At 36.7% G+C, this 27,645-nt stretch overlaps 1 protein-coding gene across 2 annotated transcripts in view; it reads right to left on the bottom strand.

Annotated features, from left to right (window-relative positions):
- RELN (reelin) overlaps window positions 1-27,645 on the bottom strand; it is a 517,743-nt gene that overhangs the window by 277,276 nt on the left and 212,822 nt on the right. For both annotated transcript variants that reach the window (XM_033192854.1, XM_033192856.1), the window contains exons 5-6: window positions 14,627-14,659; window positions 11,037-11,115 (exon numbers count right to left, since the gene is read on the bottom strand). In XM_033192854.1, the coding sequence (XP_033048745.1) occupies window positions 11,037-11,115; window positions 14,627-14,659 (112 nt within the window). The remainder of the gene's footprint in view (window positions 1-11,036; window positions 11,116-14,626; window positions 14,660-27,645) is intronic.

Here is a 27,645-nt window from a genome sequence, read left to right as displayed (position 1 = left end):
AAAGAAATGAATTAATTTTAACAAAGTGTTTCATTTAACTCAATATATTCAAATTATATTTTCACATGTAAGTAATATAAAAATTATTAATTACACTGTTTACATTTTAAAATACTGTCTTCAAATTGTGGGGTATATTCTATACTTACAGCACATCTCAGTTCAGACTAGCCACATTTCAAGTGCTCCACAGCCGTTCGTGACTAGCGTCTACCATGTTGGACAACACAACTCTAGAGAACTAGAGGGCTTGGAAACTGCCTGCTTTCTGGTTACACTCAGAATTGGAGATGATCAGCTGAACTTTCAGAGAAAGGCGATTGGGACTGATAGGACAGTTTAGGATCTAGTTGAAATCATGGGAGTGCTTATCTTTAGGGGCCTGGGGATAAGGGAGGATATACAAAGTAAAAAGAGAAAAGGTCCAAGAATGAATCCCTGGGGAACAACCAGATTGCCCGTGGTCTGGTTTCTGGAAAGCTCTAACCATCATCATAATCCTTCAGTGTGTATCAATCCAAGTGTTTCTCCATTTACTTCTTCATGATTATTGGTGGTGGGGTTCCTCTCTATGCATATTCTTAACTAATCTGTGCTGCCCATTAACGTGATCTTCCTAATATTTTTTCTACCAATAAAGTTAACTATTGTACAACTACACATATGAATACCATTATGATAAAGGGAAAGATAAATCATAATTTCATGATGAACACAATGATCCTGATGGAGACCAGGCAAGACAGTACAGAGGGCAACTGGTGGTCATGGCTTCCAAGAAGAGAATAGTGACCCCTGCCAGAAAGATGAGGTGAATTTTAAAAACCTATGGATATAAATAAACATTCAAATTCCAAGAAAAATAATTCCTGGCTCACCCCAGAATTTGAAACAATACTTAAATGCATAAGTGCTCTTTCAGTCCTACCCTCCTCACTTTCTCAGAATGCCTCTGTGTCTAACAATTTAACTTGGTTGAGTGGAGTGAGGTATTTAACTCCCAAAATTTTCTCTGTGAAGACCACAAGTAATCTGAAATTCTACTCTTCCTTTATGGAAAAGTTCTATGAGTTCCTAAGAACTAGGATTTGATTTGCTGGCTAATGAGTGGTTCAATTTTCTTTAGGCTCAGTGTAAAACAAAAATAAAAACAAAAACAAAAACTGCTGTTGTTTATTGCTGACATGCAAATCTGTAACCTCACAATTAAATGTTTTCTACTTTCTCATTTTCTCAGGAAAATGTTGGGCTTTGTAAAGTTAGGTAACATACTCTTCAGAGATTTGTGGGAAGAAGGAAGTTTTCAATAATCCCAGTTAAACAGACTTCTGTTGTTCAATTTGAAAAGGAATGTGACCTCCCAGCCTAAGGATTATAAATGAATTGCTTCTCTGCCTAATAGTAAAAGTAATACTAAATGTTTCTCTAATCTAAGAATGCTTTTCCCCTTTTATATTTCCCAATATGAAAAACAGAACATAAGAATCTGCCAGATACCTTGGCGTATCATATGGGTTGTCCACCTCAAAAATATATTTTGCCATGAACAATATGATAAAAAGATATTTTAAGGGAAATACTAGCAATCCTCAAAAACCTTTGAAAGCTTGAACTTATTAAACCTTCTCTGAACCAATTTATCACATGCTTAGGTTCCACATGAAGCTTATCTATTACTTGAGTTTACAGATCATCAAGTGAGAGAGAACTTGAAATATCACCGCATCTCACCACTCCCTTACGACGATGAAACAGGACTAGAATTCAGGTTGCCTGATTTCTTGTCCAGTATTGTTCCCACTCTGCCTCATGCAGCTAGTGAGGGAAAAATTCCAATTCTATAAAAACAATGTGCATTTCAAGGAATGTTTGTCATTTTTACTGTGAACATTTATTTTGAACATTTACAATAACTTTTCTTAAAAACTGTTTTTTCATTTATACGATAGTTTTTTTGCTGATAAAAAAGTATAAAAAGTAGAGAGATGAATGGACTACTTCATAAAAAACATTAAGAGTGAATTCACTGGACTGAAGTACATGACAATCAAATTCAGTACCCCTTTGGCTATATATATTCTTAGATAATTCATCACAATCTATTTCATATGTACACTATCTCTTTTTTCACTAACAAAATTATAAAAGAATCAGTAAATATAAAGACTGGTACTTGCTGACCAAAAAAACTAGGATCAAATCATAAACATAAAAGAAAAACAAATGCTTTGAACACAGGTTTTGTCTTCCACTGTAACAAGTTCCTTGGCAAATTGCAAGCTTGTTATTTTGGTATTAGTTCTCTAGTTTTTGCTATTTATTATTCAGGTGACTGTTTTTTTCGAGGGACAAAGAATTACATGTGATGATACCTTTGAACAATAGAGAGTATACTTCTGAAGATATAACGGTGCTTTTTAATCCTGATTTTTAAATTATTAGGCAAGAAAATATGCTCAACCACCATTCATCGGGCACAGAAGAAGATGAGGTGAAATGTCCCCGTAGTCTGGGGTCCCCACAGAGCAGTGACTCAGACAGGCTCTCAGGATGCAGGAAAGAGGAGGAGGATGAATGAGAAAATTGAGCTCCTTTGCACAACCAGAGATTTATGAATTGTTGGGTGACATCATCCTGATAACAGTAAATAAATAAATGAAATATTGTTTTCTCAAGAGCAGTCTAATGGCATGACTCATTCTTTTTAGATCATAGTGAAATCACTCAGCCTGTAGTCAGGTACTCTGCTGAAGCAAGTTAATCACCTGGAAACTCACTGACAATCAGTTATCATCAAATTCTCATTTGAGATACATGTAATTTGTCCTCAACACCAAGGACATCATATTATCTCTCCATAATGTATTGCCACTGAAGGGGTCAGTGTCTGATGATCAGCTCCACCAGAAGCAATCTGACATTCTATAAGCTTGCATTTCTGAGCCACATTCACCAGCATTTCCAAATGGAGATATTTGGGTAATTTTAACTTTTGTTCTGATTATTTAAAGGTTCTTTAAAACTGAAAAAGGAAAAGAAAAGTTTCTTGTAATTTCCTGACCCAAAGATAATGTGTCTGCAACCCCAGGTACAGATCACACTGCCCGTGCTAACAAGAATCTGAGGTATGAACTTGCAAAGCAAGGCCAGATCAAGGACTGATGAATTCATCAAAGTAAATGAGATCTTGCCGGCCATTTGGTAGCTGGGCTGTCAGCTGACCTATTCTGAGACACCAGAACTCTTTGTACCTTCCATTCAAACCTCAACAACCAAATACTCAACTTCTGACCATATTTTACAATATAGATAATGTTTTATAATAAAACATTATATACTTCTAAGCAATTTACATGACCATTTTCAAGAAATGAAAGATCAAGCTTATTTTTTTTTTTTAAATCCTATTCCCTTTGTAAATGTGGAATCTTTTTAGAGAAGCAGCAAGGAAAGTTCATTATATAAGACTGAGAATAATATTACCTTCAACTATGTCATGTCTTTTTTTCTAAGGAGCTAACACATGCTGTAAATGTGAAAATGACAAACTCCATTTATAGCTCATTCTTTCTCATTACTTTTCACTGAGGAAGGTAAGATAACTCTTCTTATTTCACTAGGGAGTTAAAAAATTGATCTCTTCTTCGTTAACAGGTGCGAATGACAAACGTTATTTAGGTTAAAAATAACACCTCTAAAATCTTACTACTGCACACAATATTCTGACCTCCTACTATGGTAAATTGCACTACATGCTGCTTGAAGAAATATTTTCTTACTTGTTTCAAATGTACTTGACATTTAATTCCTTTGAGTGAGCTCTTGTTTTTGTCACCTAAACCAGAAATTAAACAAAGAAGTAATAAACCTCTAGATTCACACCTTATTTTATTAGTTGGACACCCCCTGGTTAACCTTTCTATTGTAGATGAAACTTTTCCCCGGAGCAATTACATCATGATAGAAAAAGAGGGAAATGAGGGGGAGGAAGCTAGCGAGGAAAGTTAGAGGAGAGTTTTGTAATAAGAGAAAAAGGTTATTAACAAAAGAGAAGAAAAAGTAAGAGAGAGTAGAAAGTGGTGAAGAAATCAAGAGGGAGCAGGTTAGAGAAAAAGCAGAGATTCACACATGATCAAAATAGTGAACCATTAAACTCCAAATATTAAATTATAATTCCATAACCTGAAAATGCACAGATACACTAGAGGTTCTGGCAAGGGTACGTCATCAGAGAAAATATTTATTGTGTTTGATTTTTTTTCATCTATTCACCATTTCCTGTAGCCACTTGCTCTTGAGAAAATGAAAGGTTTATGCTCCCTTTCACCAGCACTGTCTTTCCGGCTCACTGCCCATGGGCATGTTGGATACTGAGTACAGTGGAGATACTTTTATTATCCAATTTATTTCTCCCTTGTTTGTTCATCAGTCTAACTTCTTTCTGATTACCTAGAAACTCCACTTATATTGTAGTTCTCACACTTGGCTACTAAATGGAGGAGTCCTCTTTGTTTTTTATTATTTATGGCAGGGGGGTTGTCCAAGATACTAATGAACTATAAAGTGGTTTTACTGCTTGCTTGACTTATTTTCATTTATAGGCTAAGCTATTATTAAATAAAGCTCCAGTTAGAATAATTGGAAATCATCTTGAAATCTCAGTATTTTTAAACTCGTTGTTCAGACAATTATTTTTCTCAAAGGAATGTTAGTAAGCCAAATCACCAGTCTTTTTCCTGATTTCATATTAATTGCTCCAAAAAATTGGTATTTTCAAGAGAATACCAGATGTGGCAGAGTCTGTGATTGCTATTTCCCTGGTCCTGTAATATTGTCATTTATATATGAAAATGGAAATATTCTAGTCTTTTCTTGATTCTAGCAATCCAATGCAATGCCAACCATGGCTTTAGCTTCCTTTGTTGTAAATTGTGGGCCTTTCTGTATCATTATCCAACTGATGGAGGTCTTCTTGTACCACAGGATCTGAGACAACTTTATTTGTGACTTTCTTGATGTTTCACATCTCTGTTGGCATCACAACCCAGTATCTAAGATGCTATTTCTGAGGAGTAACTCCTGTTCTTCCCTGATCTCTGTTGAGTAGGGCAGCTCTGCTATTATTATTGTTCTATCATTGTGCTGGAGGGGAAACATCTGTTGTCATCTAGTTGCCATTTATCATTGTGTTTTTTAATAGTTCTACATTTCCCACTAGAACATCAGAGCCTGGTGATATTAGAGTCTGGATGCCTTCTGTGATCTTCAGAAAATAAGCATTAAAGGGATAACTTAAGTAAAACACAGATCCTCTCTGACTTTGTAATTGCTTAGAGGGTAAAACACTTCTTGAGAAAACTAGAATCCATTCATGTTTTAGTTCCTTTGCAGTCTCTCTTTCTCTGTCTCAAGTTATGAATCAGAAATATCTCCTATGTCTTATTTTTTTCATTGCCTTTCTTCTTATTATTGAAATTTTTACTGAGGAGAATTTACACACAGTGCAATACACAGATCTCAAGTTCTGAAAATGCATCCATCTATGTAATCCACATCCCCTCACTATACACAACATAATCATCACCCCAGAGAGGTGCCTCATGCCCTTTCCCAGTCAACTCTCTGTCCCTGAAACAACTACTGATCTTATTTCTATCGTGTTAATTTTGCCTAATCTGGATTTCATAGAATTCTTGGGTCTGGCATCTCTCCTTCCTTTTTTTTTTTTTTTTTGAGACAGAGTCTCTGTCACCAGGCTGGAGTGCAGTGGCGTGATCTCGGCTCCCTGCAACCTCCACCTTCCGGGTTCAAGTGATTCTTCTGCCTCAGCCTCCCGAGTAGCACTATGGGTGCACGCCACCATGCCCAGCTAATTTTTGTATTTTTATTTTTGTATTTTTATTTATTTATTTATTTAATTAATTTATTTATTTAAATTATACTTTAAGTTCTAGGGTACATGTGCATAACGTGCAGGTTTGTTACATATGTATACTTGTGCCATGTTGGTGTGCTGCACCCATCAACTCAGTCAGCACCCATCAACTCGTCATTTACATCAGGTATAACTCCCAATGCAATCCCTCCTCCCTCCCCCCTCCCCGTGATAGAGACGGGGTTTCACCACATTGGCCAGGACGGTCTCGATCTCTTGACATCGTGATCCACCCGCCTCAGCCTCCTAAAGTGCTGGGATTATAGGCGAGAGCCATTGCACCTGGCGTGGCATCTTTTCATTCAACATAAAATTTTTGAGATTCATCTATGTCGTTGCAACTGTCAATAATTCATTCCTTTTTATTGCTGAATGTTAATAGTATTCAATTGTGTGGACATATCACTGTGTATCTATCCTCCGGTTGATGAACATCTGGGATGGTTCTACTTTTTGGTTCTTAGGTATATTTATTTTTCAAAAAATCCAGATTTTCCCCATTCACATAAAATACTGGCAGTGTTATTATTACAATGTAATAAATTAATTCATAAAGAATCTATGTATATGTAGTCGATGTTCAATAGTAGCTGCATAAGTAAAGTGTTAATAAAATAAAATGTATTTGTGGTCCCTTACATTCTCCTGAATTTAGTTATATGAGGTTTTTCTTCCCATTTTGTTGGGGGAGGCTTTGGAGGGTTGTTGCTGTATGACAAAGGCACTATTGATGCCCTCTCTCATCAGTAGTGCAGACACATTGAACACACATGCTAACAGCACTGGTAAAGTGGTATTCATTCATTTGTGCTCTCCCTCACCCTCTTGGGTTCAATGGCACATTGGAATTGATGCAATTCGTGTTGAGCTCCAGAGGTATAGCTGCTTGTGGTTCAGGGTAAAGTGTAGAAGCTTCATTCTCATCAAGACTGAGCTGTCATTATATTCACATGAAGGGATTTTGTTACTCTCTTCCCTTAAAACTTTACTTCTCATCTCTCATTCAAACAAGTCAATCAGAAGCCACTGGGGGAGTGGGGATATGCAGGGCCACTTCCCTAGCAGAGCCCCAGAGAGATCTAGGAGGCAAAGAGTAGAAGGAATCTATGCTCTGCATCTGAGGGAGGCAGAAGGACCAGAATCGCACAATTGCACACCAGAGTACAGCACAGAAAAGATGCCCATGGCCCAGGACTCGGAACAGCAGAACAGTCTCCATGCCCTCAGGCTGGGCTCAAAACAGAACCACTGCTCGGTAACAGTGGTGAGGACAGGGACAAAGCCGGGCTGTGTGGACTAGTCACCAGACTAGATGAGATAACACAAGATTCAGTGGATATCTGCAGGAACGGATAGATGGCTGGTGACCAGAGGTGCATCCTCATTGTATCTTCTGCCTTTGCACTAATAAGACACCTGACATTAAGCTCAAAAACCAAAAAAAAAAAAAAAAAAAAAAAGAAGATGACAAGCCAGAGTTGACTGAAATTAAGTTTCCACCAACATGGCAGGAGGAGGAGAATATAAAGAAATTAGGTTGGGTTATGGAAGAATAAAGAAAGTTTTATTTCTCTGATACTCAAGTTTCTGGACAGAATTCATAACTGCTACACTTGTATAAGCATAAACAACTTCCAGAAGGACTCACAGAAACTATTACCCAAGTTGTTGACCCTGGGGAAAGAATATAGGTCTAGTGTGGGAAGGAGGCTTATTTTTACTGCTTATATTTTTGGATTATTTGAACTTTTAACCACATAAATTTTTATATTTTTAAACAATTTCAAATATTCAAACTGAACAGAAAGTACATTCAATATTGAGTTGACATAAAAAGTTTCTTATTTCTATTCCAACTGCCATAAAAAACTTGAAAGAGTCACTTACCTGCTACCTTCATTCATAATAATATCATTTTATGTTCTTCATTTTTTATATACAATACATGAGATAAACTTGAATATTAAAGAGTTATGTGAAATAGAATTAAAAGTTGAATTTATTAGGTAAAGTTAATGGAAGTAAATACATTGTGAGCGTTTTAACTTTTAAACTGACCCACCTCTCTAAGACTGTACAGACATAGCTAGTTTCTTAATTTCTCTTTTGCTTAACAATAAGAAGTACAGAGTAAATAATTCATATAAAGCTTTGAGAATCCCATGGGAGGAATATGTTCTTATAAGTAGCACAGTTTTTCTTTTGAGGGAAATTATTCGGTGGTGTATTGATTATGGGAATTTGGCTAAATGCAGCATACCCAGGCACTTTGCTTCTATCTGGTGGTGTGTGGCAGTGGCATAGGGACCGTGTCGGCCACAAGGATTCTATTTTCCATACTGTTACAAAGCTGCACTGGGTTTCTGATTCTTTTCTGGGGTAAAGAGAATCAAAGACAATGTTATAAGGGACAACACTCATGTGACAAAACATGTAGCAAGAAAATAGAAGCTTCGGGAGAGTTAAAACTGCCTATCAGATTCCAAAACAAAGTAGGGCTTTGTTAGTTTATTGGAAATATTTCATGGGGATGTCTGATTTTACTAGATGCTTGTTCCTGACTTTAGGATGTTTACATTGGCTTCTAAGGGGTTCAAGACATCTAACACTGTATTTTTCCCTCCTTTATGATTCTGCTGCAATGCTATTTTGATCTATATATATTCCATAGATTTTATAATATAAATATATTTAATTTGGCATTTGTTTTTTATGAAAATGCAGGGAAAGGAAGACTTGGAGACTCAGTTAAATAAATTAGCTCAAAATTATTTTAATAATAACAATGTTTTCATCATGTCTGGGCTTAGAAGAGACAAACAGTCCAATGTACGAATACATCACAAGAGAAAGAAAAGGAGGATGGGAGGGAAGAAGGAAGAAAAGGAGGGTGAGGGGAAGTAAAAGTAGGAGAGAGAAAGAAGAGGGAGGAAAAGGAAAGGGAGAGAAAGAGAAGAAAGAGAGAGAAAGGGAAGGAAAAAGACAGGGAAGGAGGGAAAGAGAGGAAGGGAGAGAGGAAACTGACGTGTATTGAGCACCTACAATACACTAGACCTCTTCATACTGAAACATTAACAGAATGCTGCAAGCACGGTATTTGCCTGCTTTTACTGCACAGAAACAGCTCACAGATGTGAAGCAGCTTTTTGCTTTTCTCAAGGTTTTCATTTGGCAAGTGGCGTGGTCAAGAGTCAAACCAGGGTAGTCTGACATCAAGGCCTCTGCTGCCTTTTGTTTAACAGAACAGTCATCTCTCAAATAATGACAGTTTCACCGTTCCCTACTCACACAGTTTTTGTTTTTTGTTTTTTGTTTTTTTGTTTTTTTTTGTATCTTAAAGAGGCTAAATGAAGGAGACTGTGGGCAATAAGGGATAAAGTAAAATGACTCTGAAGCATATCTGATAAAATGCAGAAGGACTTGGCTTTTAAAGATAAAAAAGAATTGTTTTAAAAAGTAGGAAAAAACTTTTTTAAAAAAGGTAGGAAAAACCATAGCTTAAGTAAAACAGACATAAAATCCATAACTTTGGTCAAGAAAGCATCTATCAGATCAGTCATGAAAATGGGTGAAGAAAAATCAATCACATGTTATTGATTTAAAAAACAACAGAATTTGCACCACATAATAGTCACATTTTGTATTTGTCAAGAAAACTCACTGAAGAAAATGAATTAGCTTGACACAAATGAATTTGCCCTGAAAGAAACAAATCATATGATAACATCTATATTAATGGAATATAAAAAAGCAAAATGTCAGAAGTAAAAAACTTTCCCTGGGTAAAGTGGTACTTAGAAAGGTGTTTTTTTTTTTTTTGGCTTCTTATTAATAAAGATTTTCAATTTAAGAAAATTTATATTTAGGGGAGCAGAGTTCTATTGACAAACTGTTTCTTTAAGTGGCATATAAACTGTAAGACTTTATGACTAGACTTTCTGGCTAGCCTGATAATATTTTTTTCTATATTTATACTATCTAGATCTATATTTCTTTCTAGAAAAGAAATAAAAGTTTCTTGTGTAATATTGAAGCCTCAACACTCTACCTATATGTTGATTTCAACTCTCAGGTCAAAGGCAACTTTCTCCAATAAACTCCCACCAGAGTCATCTTTCCTTCCTTTGGAATTCCTCTAGTATGTTGTCTGTTCCCCTCGGTCACACTGAAGGATTTCTATCCTGTACTACAAGCTTTTTAAAGATGTGGTCTTAGTGTCTTCTCTACTAAACCGTACATTACTTGAGAGAATCATACCTCTTATTAATTACTATAAAAATAAAATGATTATTGCTAAATATTTGTTAAAAAGTGAAAATAAGACAGAAATGAATATCATATGCTGACATTCAAGGATGAAATGATTATTTTCTTTTTAGCCTTATTATATTGCTTGAACTTAGTTTACATTAGAGTTTCTAATTTATCTTGAACTCTTTTGTCCAAACAAAAAGCATTTAGTATAACAGAAAATCCAAATTCAGATATTGTTCCAAATGATGCAGACTGATTTTCATTGTAACTCTGGGTCAACAGATCTATTTCTTCAAAGTCAGCAAAAATGCAACAAATTACCAACAAATTCAGGCATCCATTTATGTATTAGACAAGTTTTTAATGAGTGAGTTTTGGTTCATTATTTATTTGCCCTCAAAAATCCCACAGAGTTACACTTAAACAGCTTTTGAAGGAGAGACTGGAGGATACATAATGAGTTGACCTAATAATTTAGAAATTATTTGGAAGTATGACTCAAATCATTTGTCATTTCAGATAAACCATTTCCCTTCTATGCTAGGCATAAATGAAATTATTAGACATATAATAGCATAATATTTTCTATGTAAGGATACTGCAAAACTGAAAAAAATATCTAACCACACCCATGGCTTTGAGGAGCTCCTGGATTCAGTTCTTAGAGAAGTCAAATAATAGACATTATATGACGTCTACATTAAGCCCAATTCTATAGCTTAACAAGTCTCACTGATACCTTAGCACTAAAGATCAATTTCATTTTAAGTAACTGCTCCTTAAGGGAGCAGTCAGCATCATTTGTTGCATTAAGCAAACCAAAGTGAGGAATGTTTCTGTAACTTACCATATATTTGGATTTAATTGCAGTTGGTGGTAGGAGTCAAAGTCATCTCGCAGGATAATGCTGTCGCTATGTATTTCAGCTAAAAGAAAAAGGAAGTATTTAGGAAAGAAATATACTACAACAGTATATTTAGCTAAACACAAGTGTCAACATGCTGTATTTATGAAGAATAATGTATTTTAAAACTAAATTTTAAATGAGCAGTTGATTATATTTGCTTTGTCCCTCAAACTACTAAGGGACAAGGGTAAAAAGCTCTGCAGTTTAGAAACCTAGAAGTTGGGAAAACCAAAGACCCCAAAAGGAAACCTATGAAGCTGCCACTAGGCAGGGGAGGCAGGAAGGCCAAATTCAGCACCAACCTACAAGGAGAGGCTATATGGGACTTGTCTTCCATCAGTATGGCTTGGCTGTGTCCCTACCCAAATTTCATCTTGAATTATAGTTCCCATAATCCCCATGTATCGTAGAAGGGACCCCGTGGGAGGTAACAGAATCATGGGGGCAGTTACTCTCATGCTGCTCTCGTGAGAGTGACTTCTCACAAGATTTGATGGTTTTTGTTTTTGTTTTCGTTTTGAGTCAGAGTCTCGCTCTGTTGCCCAGGCTGGAGTGCAGTGGCACGATCTCGATCTCGGCTCACTGCAACCTTCGCCTCCTGGGTTTAAGCAATTCTCCTGTTTCAGCCTCCCAAGTAGCTGGGATTACAGGTATCCACTACCACACCTGGCTAATTTTTATATTTTTAGTAGTGACGGGGTTTCGCCATGTTGGTCAGGCTGGGTCTTGAACTCCTGACCTCAGGTGATCCACTCGCCTCAGCCTCCCAAAGTGCTGGGGTTACAGGCTTGAGCCACCATGCCTGGCTGAGATTTGATGGTTTTATAAGGGACATTTCCCTCTTTTGCTCGGCACTTCTTGCTGCCACCATGTGAAGAAGGACGTGTTTGCTTCCCCTTCTGCCATAATTCTAAGTTTCCTAAGGCCTTCCCAGCCATGCTGAATTGTGAGTCAATTAAACCTCTTTCCTTTACTAATTACCCAGTCTTGGATATGTCTTTATTAGCAGCATGAGAATGAACTAATATACCCATATTTCAACATATACTCATCCATGGCTTCCAAGAGACTGCCCAGACAGTGTCAGTGTCTAACTCACTTTAAAGCATGGAATTGGATAGAACATTCTGGCTATTTATTGTCAGCTAAAATTGCTGTAAGCTACTGATCCATTTTTTCTTCCCTTTCCCACTATCCTTCTTGCCCTGGCTTGCTTTCTCTCCTTCCTTATATTCACTCATCTTTTATTCAATGTTTTTAAATTTGTTAACTTTTTTTCTCTTTCAGAACTGCAAAAGAGAATTTATCTATATGAATAAGTAAAATTCCTAAATAAAATCAATTTAGAAGTCAGGAGGAATGCCAGGAAGCCATACATGGTTTTAAATATATTATCACTACACATTTGAGATATATTGAATACCTATTTTGAAGTTCTAGAAGAACTTTGGGCATGTCAAGCGCAATATTTTCACCAACTGTAGAGTTCATATTTTCACTGAATAGATGATGAATAAGTAAAATCACTTTCATGGCCAGTTACAATGTAAGTGTGCTCATTTTAAAGGTTGTGTGAGAAATGATAATTATTTCTATTCATGTTATAAAAATTAATTTAGTACTTTAACAATGCTCTCATCTGATTCATGGTTTGCTTAGGAAGTTGGTTTCAGCTACTATCTATAACTTCTTTGAGTCTTGACAATTTTGTTTGAACTAGCTAACAGACTGTCTTTTGGAAAAATTAAAATAATATTATCTGATTAACAAAAATCTCTCATAACTTTTTCTTTTAAAGGTGACACTTTGTTTTTTAGGCTCACTCAAATGTAATTCTCTGAACTCACTGGGTAATTAAAATCACTTCCCAATATCAGGAATCATACTTTCACATTCTCTTTGGTGACATCCCACCCATAGCAGTCCTTGCCTCCTTTATACCAGGTATGCCAGCAGGCAAGCACATAATGTAGTCATGGAAACCAGTGAATCAGCATGTACTGAGAGGACTGGATGCTCAGACTCGAAGCCCTAGGCACGAGAACAGGGAGAATATGGATATACACTGGAGAGAATGCTGTGATGTGTTCTGCGCATGGAGTGATTTAATGATTCCTCTGAGCGATGACAGGCAGTGCCTCAGATGCCTACAGGGTACAGCTCTCTCAGATACCCAATCTGGGCGAGACTCGGCTGGGCCACTGCGGGTCACCAGCCTGTCTTGGCTGCCAGAAGGCATGCTTCTAAGCACTTGGGTTTGTCTGCCAAGTAAGACGAGCCCCAAGCTGTAGCATTACATAAAAGTAGAGCTTCTCAAGGCAGATTTTCCAAAGAGAAAAATAAATTAATTGGGTTTATAGGTTGAAAGGAAAAGCCCAAGAGACAAATAACTGACCTACCTGGAAAGTCCCACAGTGAGAGACATTTGAAAAGGCTGCAACCAGCTAGGATGATTTCTTTTTATTCTTATTAAATACTATAGTGTAGGAAATTGCTTTTAAAATAAGTCTTCACTGACACAAATGAGAAAATTAATGCTTAAAGATCACTTGCTTTCTAGAGACTTTTTTATTTACAAAGGCATTGGGTAAGCCTCACTGGATATCTGTTTGTGTATTGATTTACTTCCAAACACCACTATACTATTTACCATACACTTTATGAACACAAAATCATTTAATACTTATATCAACCCTGTGAGGTAGGTACTATTCTTAATTCTACTTTGCAGATGAGAAAACTGAGGCACAGAGAGGTTAAGTAACTTGCTCAATATTATGTGGCCAGCAAGTGGTAAAAGTGAGATAAACCCAGATAGTTTGGTTCAAGAATCTGTGATACTAACCAGTTCACACCCTGCCTCAAGAACTGTGGGCCACTAAGAGCATGACAGTATGAAAAATCCATGGTGCCATTTTAAGAAGGAGATATTTATTTAAACAGTCTCATTTCCATTTTTTTTTAAAGAAACAGGATCTTGCTCTGCTGCCCAGGTTGGAGGAGTGTCTCAATCATAGCTCACTGCAGCCTTGAAATCCTGGTTTAAATGATCCTCCCATGTCAGCCCCCAAAGTAGCTAGGACTCCAGGTGCACGCCACCACACTGACTAATTTTTAACATTCGTTTAGTACAGATCTCAAATCCTAAATGACTTCAATTCTTCCATATTCATGGCTTCTTACCCACTAGCTCTATGCTCTAATATTTATGATGGGCATCTAGTATTATAAGGGACTCTGGGGAAAATTCAGCATTAGAATGCAAAAGCTTACACTCAATAGGATCTCAGGGCTGAGGGTACCAAAAGGTGTGAAAGTTCCTGCATGAGCCCCCAGCTGGGCAACATGAACATTTCCTCAAGGAGGCTCTGTATTCAAGCATAATCTGTATCCAAGTCTAATTTCAGTGAATGATCAGCGACCAGAAAGGGCAGCTTCCTTGCCTCTATAACATCTGCTCACATAGCCAGAAGAGCCAAACAAGTAGATCAGGTACTAAGGTTAATGACATCAGAGTCTTAAACACTTACCTAGATGTGGGTGCACAGTGGCCTCTGTTGGAGCTGAATCAAGAGAGGAAAGAAGAAAGACAACTGATCAGGAATGAAAGCAAAATCCAGTAATAAACAGTCACAACACAGTTACAAAACTTAGGTCACATTAAGCAAATCAAACGGCTACAGACTTTTTCACCTTTTAAGAGTTTCTAGAACTCTTGAAAAAATAGAAGACAATAAATTTAATGATCTTATATTTTGTGCCAACGCTTATTGGTTAAATCAGAGAAGAGTTTCACAAAAATTCACTGAATCATTAACTCTAATTAAAGATTTTCTTGAAACAAAAGGAATACTTGCCAATTAATCAATAATGAATAACAAAACCCTGGCACAATGATATGCAGTCTCTCACTAGTATCACAGTGCATATGAACGAGCCAAATCTGAAGCTTCAAGGAAAACAAGGGTTTATTTGCAAACTAGCTGGAAAAGGAGGAAAATTTATGTTGAAATTGAAACTTTGAAAATACAAATTAATAATGGCTTTACACACGAATTTCCTAACGTGAACTGTGTCTCCAGAAGATTTTAACTGTAATTTCCAGTATCTTCTAAATTGTCTGCAAAAACTTACAAGAAAACTTTGAAGAATGTCTTGTTGATGTTAATTATTTTAGACTTGCTTTTCAATTTATGCAATATTTCTGTGAATTCCATGTTAATAATACTATGCTGACACAAGAATAATACTTGGATATAGTTTTGAAACTGATGTTTTTGTATTAAAGGTAAATCAGCTCTTCTAATAAAAATGAAAACATTTGTAAAGGTAGATCTGGACATTAAAGGAAAATGATTTTTTGATACTCAATTCAGTTACTGGAAGATCTTTAAGCAGGTAAGAAACACTTGGGTATGTGGATCTACTTTTCAACTGTCAATTTTATGAACTCTTAATACAAGCCCAATATTGCTTAAGATGTGCTATAAGTGCAAGGTACATACTAGATTTTGGAGATTTAGTACAAAAAATGTAAAATATCTCATTAGTAGTTTTAAATTGACCACATTATATCAAAATGTTTAATATTTTACATATTCTGTTAATAAAATACATTATTAAATTAATTTCATCTATTTCTTTCCGGTTTTTAGATGTAGCTACTAGAATATTTAAAACTGCACATGGGGCTTACATTATACTTCTATTACACAGTGCTGAACTACAGCTAGGAGGGACATTTGTACTGTATATCAATTAGGAAATCATTATCAAGTAGGAGGGGTGGAGTTACAAAAGGAAGACCGAGTCATCAGAGAGAACATAAGGTATAAAGAGAGAGGTGAAGCTGAGAGCAGCAGCTAATGCCTATAGTCCCAGCACTTTGGGAGGCTGAGGCAAGAGGATTACTTGCAGCCAAGAGTTCAAGATCAGCCTGGGCAATATAGTAAGATACCTCGTCTCTACAAAAAAACATTAAAAATTAGTTGGGCATGGTGGTGCAGCCTGTAGTCCTAGCTACTCAGGAGGCCGAGGCAGGAGGATCACCTGAGACCAGGACTTTGAGGATGCAGTGAGCTAAAAATGCACCATCACACTCCAGCCTAAGCAACAGAGTGAGACCCTGTCTCTAAATAGATAATAAAAAGAAAGAAGTGAAATGTGGAGTCAAATGTATATTTAACGGACAGGTGGAAGAAGACAAGCTAGCAAAGGTGACTGAGTAAAAGTGCATTCCATTAAGGAAATAAGAAAAAGAAAGAGTTTTAAGAGCTAAGAGAGTTGAAGGAGAGGCCAAAATAATCTTAATAAAGCTGGTATCTATGAAGAACATCCTGCTAGTAAGGCACTGCGCTAAGGAGTGTCTATAGATGAACTCAGGGATTTTGGCCTCAGAGTCTAGACTCAACTACTGTGCAAACCGCTCTTTCTAGAAGGTTAGCTGCAAAGGTGAGAAATGAGACCTTATATGGAGATGAGGACCAAAGGGTTTTTTTTTGTTTTGTTTCTTAAGATATGATAGTTTACCATGCCTAATGTTAGCTATATTGCAAAAGGGATTCTCTGTATTCATGTTATAAAGTGTTAAGAAGAAAGGAAAAACACCTGTCTACACAATATGGAACTTCAAATTATTTCACAGGTTTTGAAATAAATTGGTTAAATTAAATGTAGGAAAAGTTATGACAATTATTAATTAGAAATATTTACCATGCAATACAGTGGTTAGATATATATAACAAAATATCTGCAGACATACTGTTGCCTACTTTACATTAAATGACTTTGGTGATTAAGGCCTCAACCCAATAAAGGGAATAAGTTATAAAATGCTTTACTTTAAATTGTTTATTCAAATGGACATCTACTTTTGCTAAATTATTTGGGCACATGGGAGCTTTTACTGAAACACCTACATCACATTTTAGAAAGACCCACTGAGTCAGAATCTCTGAGGGTGGAGGCTCGGAAGTTGTATTTTTTAAAACCTCCTTGACTGATTCTGATGGAAAGCCAGATTTAAAATTCACTGGTTTAAACAACACAATCCACTGCTTATTTTTATAGCATGCTGAACTGTTCTCTGTGTTAAGTACTTATCTTTGCTCTGAAGAAGAAATAGGCTCCTCAAAAGCAGAAAATATGTCCACCCAAGACATCAGCCAAAGCTGGTAATAGTGTCTCAATAAATAATAAATTGATTTGAAAGCTACTTCTTAGTTGTAATATATTTTATGATATTTCAGAAAATAATTGAAGATCCAAACCTTTAAAAAATGACAGAATAGACACATAACATTGTCCAAAAGCCTTTATTATAAGTGGTCTGGGGAGCTTCAACACCCAGTCAGTATTTACCTGGATTTAATTTAACTCAACAAATTTACATCATATTGTAAATCACTAGTTAGAAAGATTTGTTTTAATATATTTTAACAAAAATGTCCACTCTCTTGAGATAACTAAACATTATTTCCTCAAAAACAGAAACATGTTTAGTATGCAAAACTTAATGAAGGAAAAGTACAAATTTTCTTGAGAAAGATTCACACATATGTAGTTTAAAAATGGACCAAAAGCTAGTAAACAAATTTTCTAAGCCTGTAGGAAGTTCACCATCTTTTTACTTTTACTGAGGTAAATGCACCACAGAAAAATTAAAGTAGCCTGAGGAAGAATGATATAGTTCAACATTATTTAGTATACTCCCATTTGGATAGTACCTGCCTTGCCTCATACCAGTGACTATGAGTGAATTATTAAGTTCTTATATTATGTGAACTTGGCATAAAGGCCTTTAGTCTTTCCTTTATTAAATGTAAAATGCATGCTTGCTAGACAGGTCCTCATTTGTCAACTGTCCAAGTGCTTACCCAATGGCAATCTCCAAGCCTACCTTTCCTGTTCCTCTGCCATTGAACTAGCTCTAGATTGAATCATTGAATTTTTCTAGATCGCTCGTATGTTTTTATCTCAACATTTTATTGGTCTGTTACTGATTTTCTGCCTCTCCCAGGACCCTAGAATGCCCTACCCCACCTTGCATCTTGTCCAGTTTCTCAGCTCCTTTGAATCTAAAATTGCATGATTAAAATCTAGCAATGACATAAAATTGTCAAATGGCTTACACTAGGGAGTTTTGGTTTCTGAGGATGAGAGACAACAGAAATGTTCTTAAAGAAGTAGGTTTTGGTTTTAGAGAAAGAATAGGATGGAATACACCTTTAACAGAAGTATAAAAGATATCGCAGTTTCTTCCAGGTATTTCTGTGGTAGTGATAAGAAGATCAGGTCAGACGACCAAAGGTATGCACAGAGGAAGATGCACTAGGGATGGTGCTACTTGTCAGAGGACACTGAATTGAAGAGAGAGGAACATAGGCTGGAGTTGTTCTGTACCCAGAGAGATCACTGTGGGGAAGCTTCATAATATGGTCTTATTTTAGTTTCATTGGTGAGACCCATGAAACTGTATGTAGAGGCTGGAAGGAACTTATGGAAAGATAAATGATTTAATAAGGAATCAAGTGTTTGTATAAATCAAGCTGATTACCATACATCTCTGTAATCTTTATCCAGAAATACAATGCCATTGAAATTCACAAACATTACAGAAACTATATCCTTTGTCAAGCTTGATCAAGTTCAGGTAACTAGACTGAATTGGAAATTCAGTTTAAAATTGACTTTAGATATATCATGATAACTTAAAGAGTAAGCCAAATGTCCTGGGACTGAATTAACTTACTTAAAACCACAGATAAAATATAAAATGTTACACAGGTAAGTTAAAATGAAGGTTCTACTTTGCCTAAAAAACAAGTAAAAGCAAGCCAACAGAATGGAGGAATTACAATAGAATCTCACTAAAATCACCAGGTTTTCTAAAAGCTTTTTTTCCAGCGAGGGATTCAGAATGAAAGCCTAGCCTACTTTGACTTGTTTTTAGTTGAAAAAGCCAAACTTCTTTAAAACTATCAATACAAATTGGTAGCAATTTTTACTAGGAAAGTATTGATAAATGAGAATCTACTTAATTTCATAAGTCAAATCCCTCTTGAGAGCAGAGCAGTTAAATGAGGAAAAAATGAAACTTTAAAGTTTTCAGCATAATACAATTTTTTCATACTAGATAAGTAAATAAATGTTCTTATGAGGTCAAAACCACTCATAAATGTGTACTTATGATTTCTTTTCCAGATTCTTTTTGATGTTTGTGATAGTGCCATTTAAAAGTTATTTGTCCTCCAAATTCTCTCTCCAGTGGGGCCTATCCAGATGATGTTTTGGAAAAATACAAAGATTTAGATCAGCAATGATATGCTTCAGCAACATTCTAAGTCTTTCCTTAGCCGAGCATTTTCCTAGATGCTTGAGTACTATTAAGTGACCTGAAGATTACATATGTATTTTACTAAGATTTCACAGACTATGCAAAGAAGACAAAAATAGATTTTTAAAATTAATAAGTTTAAACATGTTAAGAATAAAAGTAAACAATCATTGTTTTTGGAAGGTACTTCAAAGTTTGAAAAAAATAGATTGCTTATAGAACTTCTTTTCTTAAAAATTCAACTGTACTGTTCTTGAAATGATTTATCACCATAAGTTAGCAAAAGAAAAAGACTGGAACTGCCTTGAATGAACACAATAACTCTGTACTAGTGCAGATTTGATAAAGATAATTATTCAAAAAATAGTGAGGGTGAACGATTATTACATGGAACAGCCATGGAAAGACCCAGTTCATAAGATAAGCAATTCACATCACAAGGCTTGATTGAGCCTAACATAAAAGCAAGTAAATTCAGTACCAAAAGTTTCAAAGGAATAACATGCTTCTTGGTCTCTTTAAACAAGGTTACTATTTTTTCACTTAAAATGAAAGCAGAAAAAGTGCATGCAGATACTTTTTTGAATAAATGATGGAAAGCTCTTAGTTCATATATGTTAACATGTCTCTGTGTTGAAGACAGTTCTAGTCAGAAGAGTTGTAGGTCTTTTCCCAAGGAATATCTTTGGGAAAGGTGAAAAATTATTTTTAAAAACTCACTATTTTCACTCAGTGTGAATTAATGTGGCCTTCATCGAAGTATGAGAAGAACCACTTTTTACTCACTTTTTAAATTTTAAAGTGCAACTAATGTATTGCTTGTCATTAGACAGACTTACTTTGTGAACATTACTTTAATTTACTAAATATATTTTTGTCTCCAAAATTACCTCCAATTATTTAGCACATCTCACAGATTATAATGAGTGGCTTATCTTTATGACAGTTTCTCTTACATTAGCATCAGCTAAGCTTTGCAGACAGAAATGAAAGTTAGAACATTTCTGTAAACTAAAACAGGCAGCAAATATCTCCACATTAGCTTCTGTGACTACATTTGGTTATTGGTGCTCACAGTCATACTTTTCTTAATAACATTTTAATAGCTTAAACTATTGGGCCTTTCAAAATAAATATTATAAACGTGGATCCTTAGATGGTATCTCAATATTAAATTGAAGCCTAAATTCCTCCCATCATCAATTCAATTTGTCCAGGAGACAAATTACACACTAAAAGTTAAAAAAAAAAAAAAAAAGCTTCATTTCTTAAGAAGCATTTCTGTGCATATGCTCTTTCAAAAGTTGAACCTGCCAGAATCTCATAGATCACAGCAGCCTGAAGTAGGCATATTAGAAAGAATGAGGTTGTGTTTAATTCCCCCAAAGGTTATTTTCTTGACAGATGTGTTTTTTTCTTTCAACTGACTTATTTTGAATGGAAATTTTAAAGTAATCATCTGACTCCAAATTATAGTAGTACTAATAAATTTCAGCCAACTTGTTGAACAAATTACTCAGTGCAAAGAATGGAGATGTAAATATGTGGAGCAGAAAAATGAAAAGATGCCTAAAAATGAATTGAGGAGGTGGTAAATGAGCTTTGAGGTAATATTATTGATTACTTAAAAAAAAAAAAAGCCTTTGGGTCAGACAAGCATTATATATAGATGGCAAGCAATTCTTCCAAATACAGGTATTACGTTACAGGGACTATATCTCCTGAATCATTTTAGAATTCAAAGGCCCTAGGTAGTTTTGCCTCAGGTATCTCCTCACCTAATTTGAAATTCAAATGTATTAAACTTCCAAGGCTAAATATGACAAATTAGACATGGGCTCTGAAGTCAGCATTTAATGAGCTATGAACCTAGACTTTCATCTCCCCAGGAATAATTTCTTTATTACTTTTTGTATTTTATTGCAATATAGCACCATTTGACCTTCAAGTATGATAATTAAGCTTTCAAAAATGTTATAAATTTAGAGTGAAAACAGTTCTCCCTGTGTTCAGGAACATACTTATGATCAGTATAAAAGATTACTTAATACTCAAAGACAGCTAAATTATACACAGAACCAGCAATATTAGGGATTATTTTTCTCTTCCTTCTCTTTCTGATTTTCCACCTCAACTTGTGTCTCATAACAATTTATCATCTTCCATATTCTAAAATAAATGAAATAGGAGCAAAATGAAAATGTATCTTTATAACCTGCAACTGGGAGATACAGAACTCTTTCAGATAAGATTCCAATAGGAGTTGTAAATAACGGGGCCTTAAACATTAAAAATTATGGCTCATTGTCTTACCATGCTCATGTCCCCACCTTTTCTGGGGAGATATCCATACATTTTTCAAAAATTTGCTTATGATATAAATAAAAGTTTTAAGTGAAAAATCAGAATGCAAAACAGTATCATTTGAATTGTTGGTACATTTTTATTTTTATATTTATTTATATTTTGAGAGAGTGTCTCGCTCTGTTGGCCAGGCTAGAGTGTAGTGGCACATCGTGGCTCACTGCAATCTCGACCTCCTGGGCTTAAACGATCCTCCCACCTCAGCCTCCCAAGAAGCTGGGACTACAGGCATGCAGCACCAAGACCAGTAAATTTTTTTTTGGGTAGAGACAAGATCTTACCACATTGCCCAGGCTGGTCTTGAACTCCTGGACTCAAGCAATCCACCCACCTCAGCCTCCCAAAGTGCTGGGATTACAGGCGTGAGCCACCATGCCTGGCCAAACTTTAATTTTTAAAAAATTGTTGCTGTGTAGCAACTTTTTAAAAAATCCTAGACCTTTGAGAACTTGAAGAGATGAAGTTCATAGATGGAGCAGATGTGAGAAATTGCAGGTATAAATTGACCCAAACTCTGAGAATGTATGGCTTTTAAGTAACATTTAGAGGTTGGAAAGAAAATCATAAGGCTCAAAACAGGAAGAAGGAGGAGGAAGAAGTGGAGGAGAAGGAAGAAACCTTGTTGCTAACATCAGCAGAAATTGCTAGAGATTTACCAATGTCTATTCTCCTTTTACTTCTTTATTTCTCAGCCTCCCCTATAGCTTCCTGTGACAAAGGAATTAAGTTCTGCCCATATGAGGTGAGCAGAAGTGACTAAGGTCACTTTCAGGGCTGGGTGATGCCCTAAAGGAATGGGCATGCTTCCTCGGCCCTTTCCCCTCCTTGCTGTAGGAGGTGGTGAGTGCTGGAGCAGCCAGCTTGGCTCCTAGATATGGAAGCTACATGCTGTGCACAGCAGAACCACTCTGCCAGCCCTAGACCACCCATCCTCAAACTGGTTTATGACTAAGAAATAAACTTCTAGTCATTTAACCCACCCACATGTTGAAGTACTTTGCTTAGTACCTCAAGTACATAGAAGCTTAGTTGATACTCTTAACTACAATAGTTAATTTCCCATGGGTGAGGAAAGGGTCCCTTTTGGGGAAAAGTTTCTTCTCTTTATCTCAGTCATAATCCTAAGGGCGATAGTAGCTATTAGAGTTGATCAAACTGCAAATTCCTGTGAGTAGAGAGACTCTATCTTGAATATCTCTGCATTCCCAGTGCTGAGCACAATGTCTCATACATGGCAGTTCCAAAAATGCTAGTTGAATGGGTTCTGATAAGATCAGCAAGCAATATTACTAAAACCATTGTTGTTAGAAAATTCTAATCATCTCCTCTGTTCCTTTTCTTCCTTATTGCTTGTACATATGTCATCTTCTTCCTTTACTTTTCTTCATATTTCTTTTCACTTTCCTTTACATACCTAAGGATGAACTGTACAATCTGTCTTGCTCTAAGATAGATTTAAGGCAGCTTACAAAAAAGGCAGACAGCTGAACAAGACAATAAAGGGGGGGAAATCAAAGATGACAAATGAGGGTAGAAAAATAATACATGCCGTGTTGAGATATGTATGCAAGATACATGCCCCTCAGGACTTCAATTTGGTTCTCAAGCCATAAAGTTACAGAAACAGAAGAGTTCATAACTTTAAAGAACACATATCGTTCAGGAGAAGGACAGTTATTGCAGGCACACAGACTGTATAGAAGTTTCTTCTGTAGTTTCTCATAGAGGACCCTGAGCAATAAAGTTAACATCATCTCAAATACTATCTATCCAACTCTGAGTTTTGTTAAGCTACTCCTAGTAAAGTTCATCAGTGAAAAAGAGTGTACAATACCTAAATAAAGATGATATAGGAGGAGAGACTTGAGCTGGATCTTTAAGGATGAGCACAACTTCATCAGTTAGACAGCAGAGGAGGTATTGAGGAAGGTACACTGGGGAAAGGAGTTGGCATACATGAGCTACAGTGATAGGGTCAGGATGGCATTTCTGATGAAGGAAGTACTTATTCCAACTGAAATAGAGGGGTTGGTGTCAGGTGAGGGTGATGGATGTGGAGATGAGGTTGGAGAGAGAGAGAGAGGTGGGACAGATCAGGGAAGTCCTGAAAGCCAGGCTAAACTGGGGGGAAATAGAGGGCAGTTATAGGGTTTGAGGCCAGGAGCATTTTGATCAATGTGTGAAAGGCCTGAATAAAAAAAAATGGCAGTAGGCATGGAAAGAAAAGTGTTGGTTGAAGAGATATTATGTAAATTGGCCTTAGACACACCGGGTATAGGCATGGATGACAAAAAGTAATGAGCAAAGAAATGTGTTACCTAGAGCTCTGTTTAGTGACTGGGGTGATTATGAAGATGCTAACCAGAACTGCAACAGAGGGGTACAGATTTGGGGGGAAGGAAAGTTCAGTTTAGAATATATTGAGTTCACGGTACCTAAATGACACCCAAATGTAGTGTCCAGTAATAGTAGTGGGAGCTAATATCTACAGAGTATGTGCTAGCCACTATGCTATGCACTTCATCACGACATAATCCTCACAATCTTATGGTGTTCCTTCTGGGCACAGAATATTGTACCAGTTCTTAGGAATGGTATGAAATGGTCAAAAAAGTTGATACTATCCCTTTCTCTTTTCTACAGATGAGAGAATTAAGACTCAGAAAGATTACATGGCTAGAAAGTGCCAGAGCAGAAATTCTAACTCAAGAGTATGCAGGTGACTGCAAATTTTATGCTCGCAATCATTTTACCTTCTTGACTCTTTGTATAAGCATCAAGCAAGTGGAGAGTTAGGGAGATGAAAATTATAGGTGTGAGTAAGTTCAACAGGGACAATATAAAAGCACAAAAAGAAGGCTGAGCGTGGTGGCTCAGGCCTGTAATCCCAGCACTTTGGGAGGCTGAGGCGAGTGGATCACAAGGTCAAGAGATTGAGACCATCCTGGCCAACATGGTGAAACCCCATCTCTACTAAAAATACAAAAATCTGCTGGGTGTGTAGGTGGGCGCCTGTAGTCCCAACTACCCGGGAGGCTGAGGCAGGAAAGTTGCTTGAACCTGGGAGGCGGAGTTTGCAGTGAGCCGAGATTGCACCACTGCACTCCAGCCTGGCGACAGAGTGAGAATCCTCTCAAAAAAAAAAAAAAAAAAAATTGCAAAAAGAAGCCCAACCCCAGAATGTGTGATGTGGGAAGAAGAACAACTCATTATGGAAACTGAGAAAGAAAAGAGAAGTCAGGTAGGGTGAGGATCCGAGTCCTCTGGATTAGTTGGCACCCTAGTGAGTTATCGGTGACCTTGAGGATGATGGTTTCCAGGGAGTGCTGGCGGTAGAGGCCAGACGGCAGGGTTAGGAGGAAAGCCTGGCGACATCACTGCTCTTTCAAGAAGCTGGAGTGTAAGAAGGAAACACGGCTGGGGGTAGTAGAAATTCAGGATGAAATATTTGTGAAAGTAGCAGTGGCTTCAGCATATTTAAGCACAGAGGAGGAGGTGGCCACTGAAGAGGAAGACACTGAAGCTATGAGAAAGAGAAAGCACAATTATTGGAGCAAGCCCTCAAAGGAGATGAGAGGAACACCATTCCACTACGTTTATATTTTTCTGCAAATGAGTTTTGGTCCTTCTCTTCTGGGTTTGCATTAGTAAATCTGTACTATAAGCTTCTTAGCAATGGAATGCGAGACTGCCTTATGTTGCCACACACCTCCCCTTGGGTCTAGCACAGTGTTTCACATATGCCCACTGGGGATACAGCACAATATATATTAATACCAATGAACTCCAACTCTTAAAAACTTGATTATAAAAAAACTACATTAATTTTTACATGAAACAACTGAATTTTCACATGTACATTAAAAATAACGTTGGATTAATAAATTGCATAAAATAATATTTCACAAGCCAAACAAAATTATGAGTTATGTATGTTTGTAACAGCTTTGCTCTCCCTCCCCAAGTGATTGTATAGATCCAAATTTGGTCTTTGTCCTTCAAAATATGGAGGAATCAAGCAGGTTATACAGCAGCATGTGTAGAAAGAATTCTTCCATGGGCACCCAAAATAACTCAATGCAAAATTCTTCTTGGGCATAAATCTAGGAATTTTGACTTTGGACTAGATAAAGCTGTCAAGTGGAAATGTATATAGCCCTCAGAACTGAAAAGAAGGCTGTTTAAATCTATGTTCAATCACCTTGGGATAAACAGCACCAGTCCAAAATACCATTCTTTAGGAAATCAAAAGAATAATCAGACCCACCCCCAGAGTCACTAGCAAGAAATTTTACTATGGTCATGTGAATCAGCTCTTTGTCATTCCCCTTAATATGCTTGTCTTCAGATCACTTAGGGATACTTTCTGCCTGCCATAGCCCCAGGAGGGCTTTAGTTTCTCGCTTTGTTGGGTAGTTTGTAAGACCTTGAAGCAAGATCGGGGGTTTCTGGATGGTTTTCCCTGATCCTGTTAATTCAGTTCTCTTTGTTTATAAATCACAAAGCCTAGGGATGTCATGAACAGGAGCCATAACCACTAAAGTGAAATATAAGCTACAAAATAGCCAAGGGGAGCACAGATGTCTTCGACTAGCAAATGCTTAACACTGGGCACATTCAAGTGAAATACATCAGTATTTATTTTTCTTTACAGCAATTAAAGTACATATGTTAAAACCCAATTCTAACAATGAGAGAAAAACAAGTCTGAATTAATAAAGACTTTGCATTTCAGGGTATTGGAAAAATATTTAGTAATATAAACTGTTGAATAACCAAGGATAGCCAAGAGAAGATTTTGGTAGATCTGATCTACAATTTTTACAATATTTGGGTACAAAGTTATACTTAAAGTGCTAAAAAATATCAAAGGAGGTTAAACACCCCATTCACTTTATGGACTTGCTTGTTAAACTCTCCTCTTCCCCTCTCCATCTCACAGTGTAAACTTTCACCAATCCTTAATACAAGTGATTTAAAAATTGCAAAGAGTTTGCATTTGGGATGAAGCATATATGCTGCCTACCACCATGATCCAAGGGCCCTTAGAGAGCATAGCCACACTTTCTACCACTCACTGTTCTGAGAGTGATGAACAGCTGAAAAACTGCTGAGCCTGGCAGAAAGCAGTCAAGGTTTTCTGCGCCAGCTGTAAGCCTGACCTCTTTCCTCCTGACATAAAACGTTTGCCTTTAGTTATAGCCACTTCCATCAACACAACAACAGAGAATTCCAGGGTGGTTTATAAATGGCACGCGCCCTTTGGGGGCACTACAGGGCATGACTGCTGTCAGGCCACTAAGCCTGCCATCTGGTCTTGCTAAATAATCAATGTGTGTGTTTGAAGAGGGTATGCCAAGAAGTCCACAGGCCAATGAATATACACACACACGATTATTTTCCCCACTCCATCTTCAATGTGATGTGTGCGTGCTGCTGGACCAGTGGCAGTAATACTGATGCGCTCACATCACTTTTTCCTTAACTGTGTAGATTTAGGGCACCAAAGAGTATATGTGTTCTTTCCAAGGTTTTCGGGGAATTTAGGCAGTAGCAATAATCTTGTTTATTAGGGCTGTGGTTCCTGAGGGTTTTTAATGTTTAATTTTTTTTTTTAACTTTAAGAATCTACTTGGTATAATCAAACCAACATTGGGCTGTGAGTCCAGAGACTGGAATTCTAGGCCTGCCACTCATAAGTACTGTATATTTTGTCAAGTTAACTTGCTTAGCTACATCACTAATCCACAGATAAGGAACCTAGAGTTACATGATCACAGCATAAATTCAAATACTAGTCCTCATCCTAAGTCTATATATACCACACTCACATTAACATTTTCAATAGTA

This window comes from Trachypithecus francoisi, unplaced genomic scaffold, assembly GCF_009764315.1.
Source record: "Trachypithecus francoisi isolate TF-2019V2 unplaced genomic scaffold, Tfra_2.0 Lachesis_group4, whole genome shotgun sequence".
Taxonomy (NCBI): Eukaryota; Metazoa; Chordata; class Mammalia; order Primates; family Cercopithecidae; genus Trachypithecus; species Trachypithecus francoisi.
This window is presented reverse-complemented; position numbering and strand designations above follow the sequence as displayed.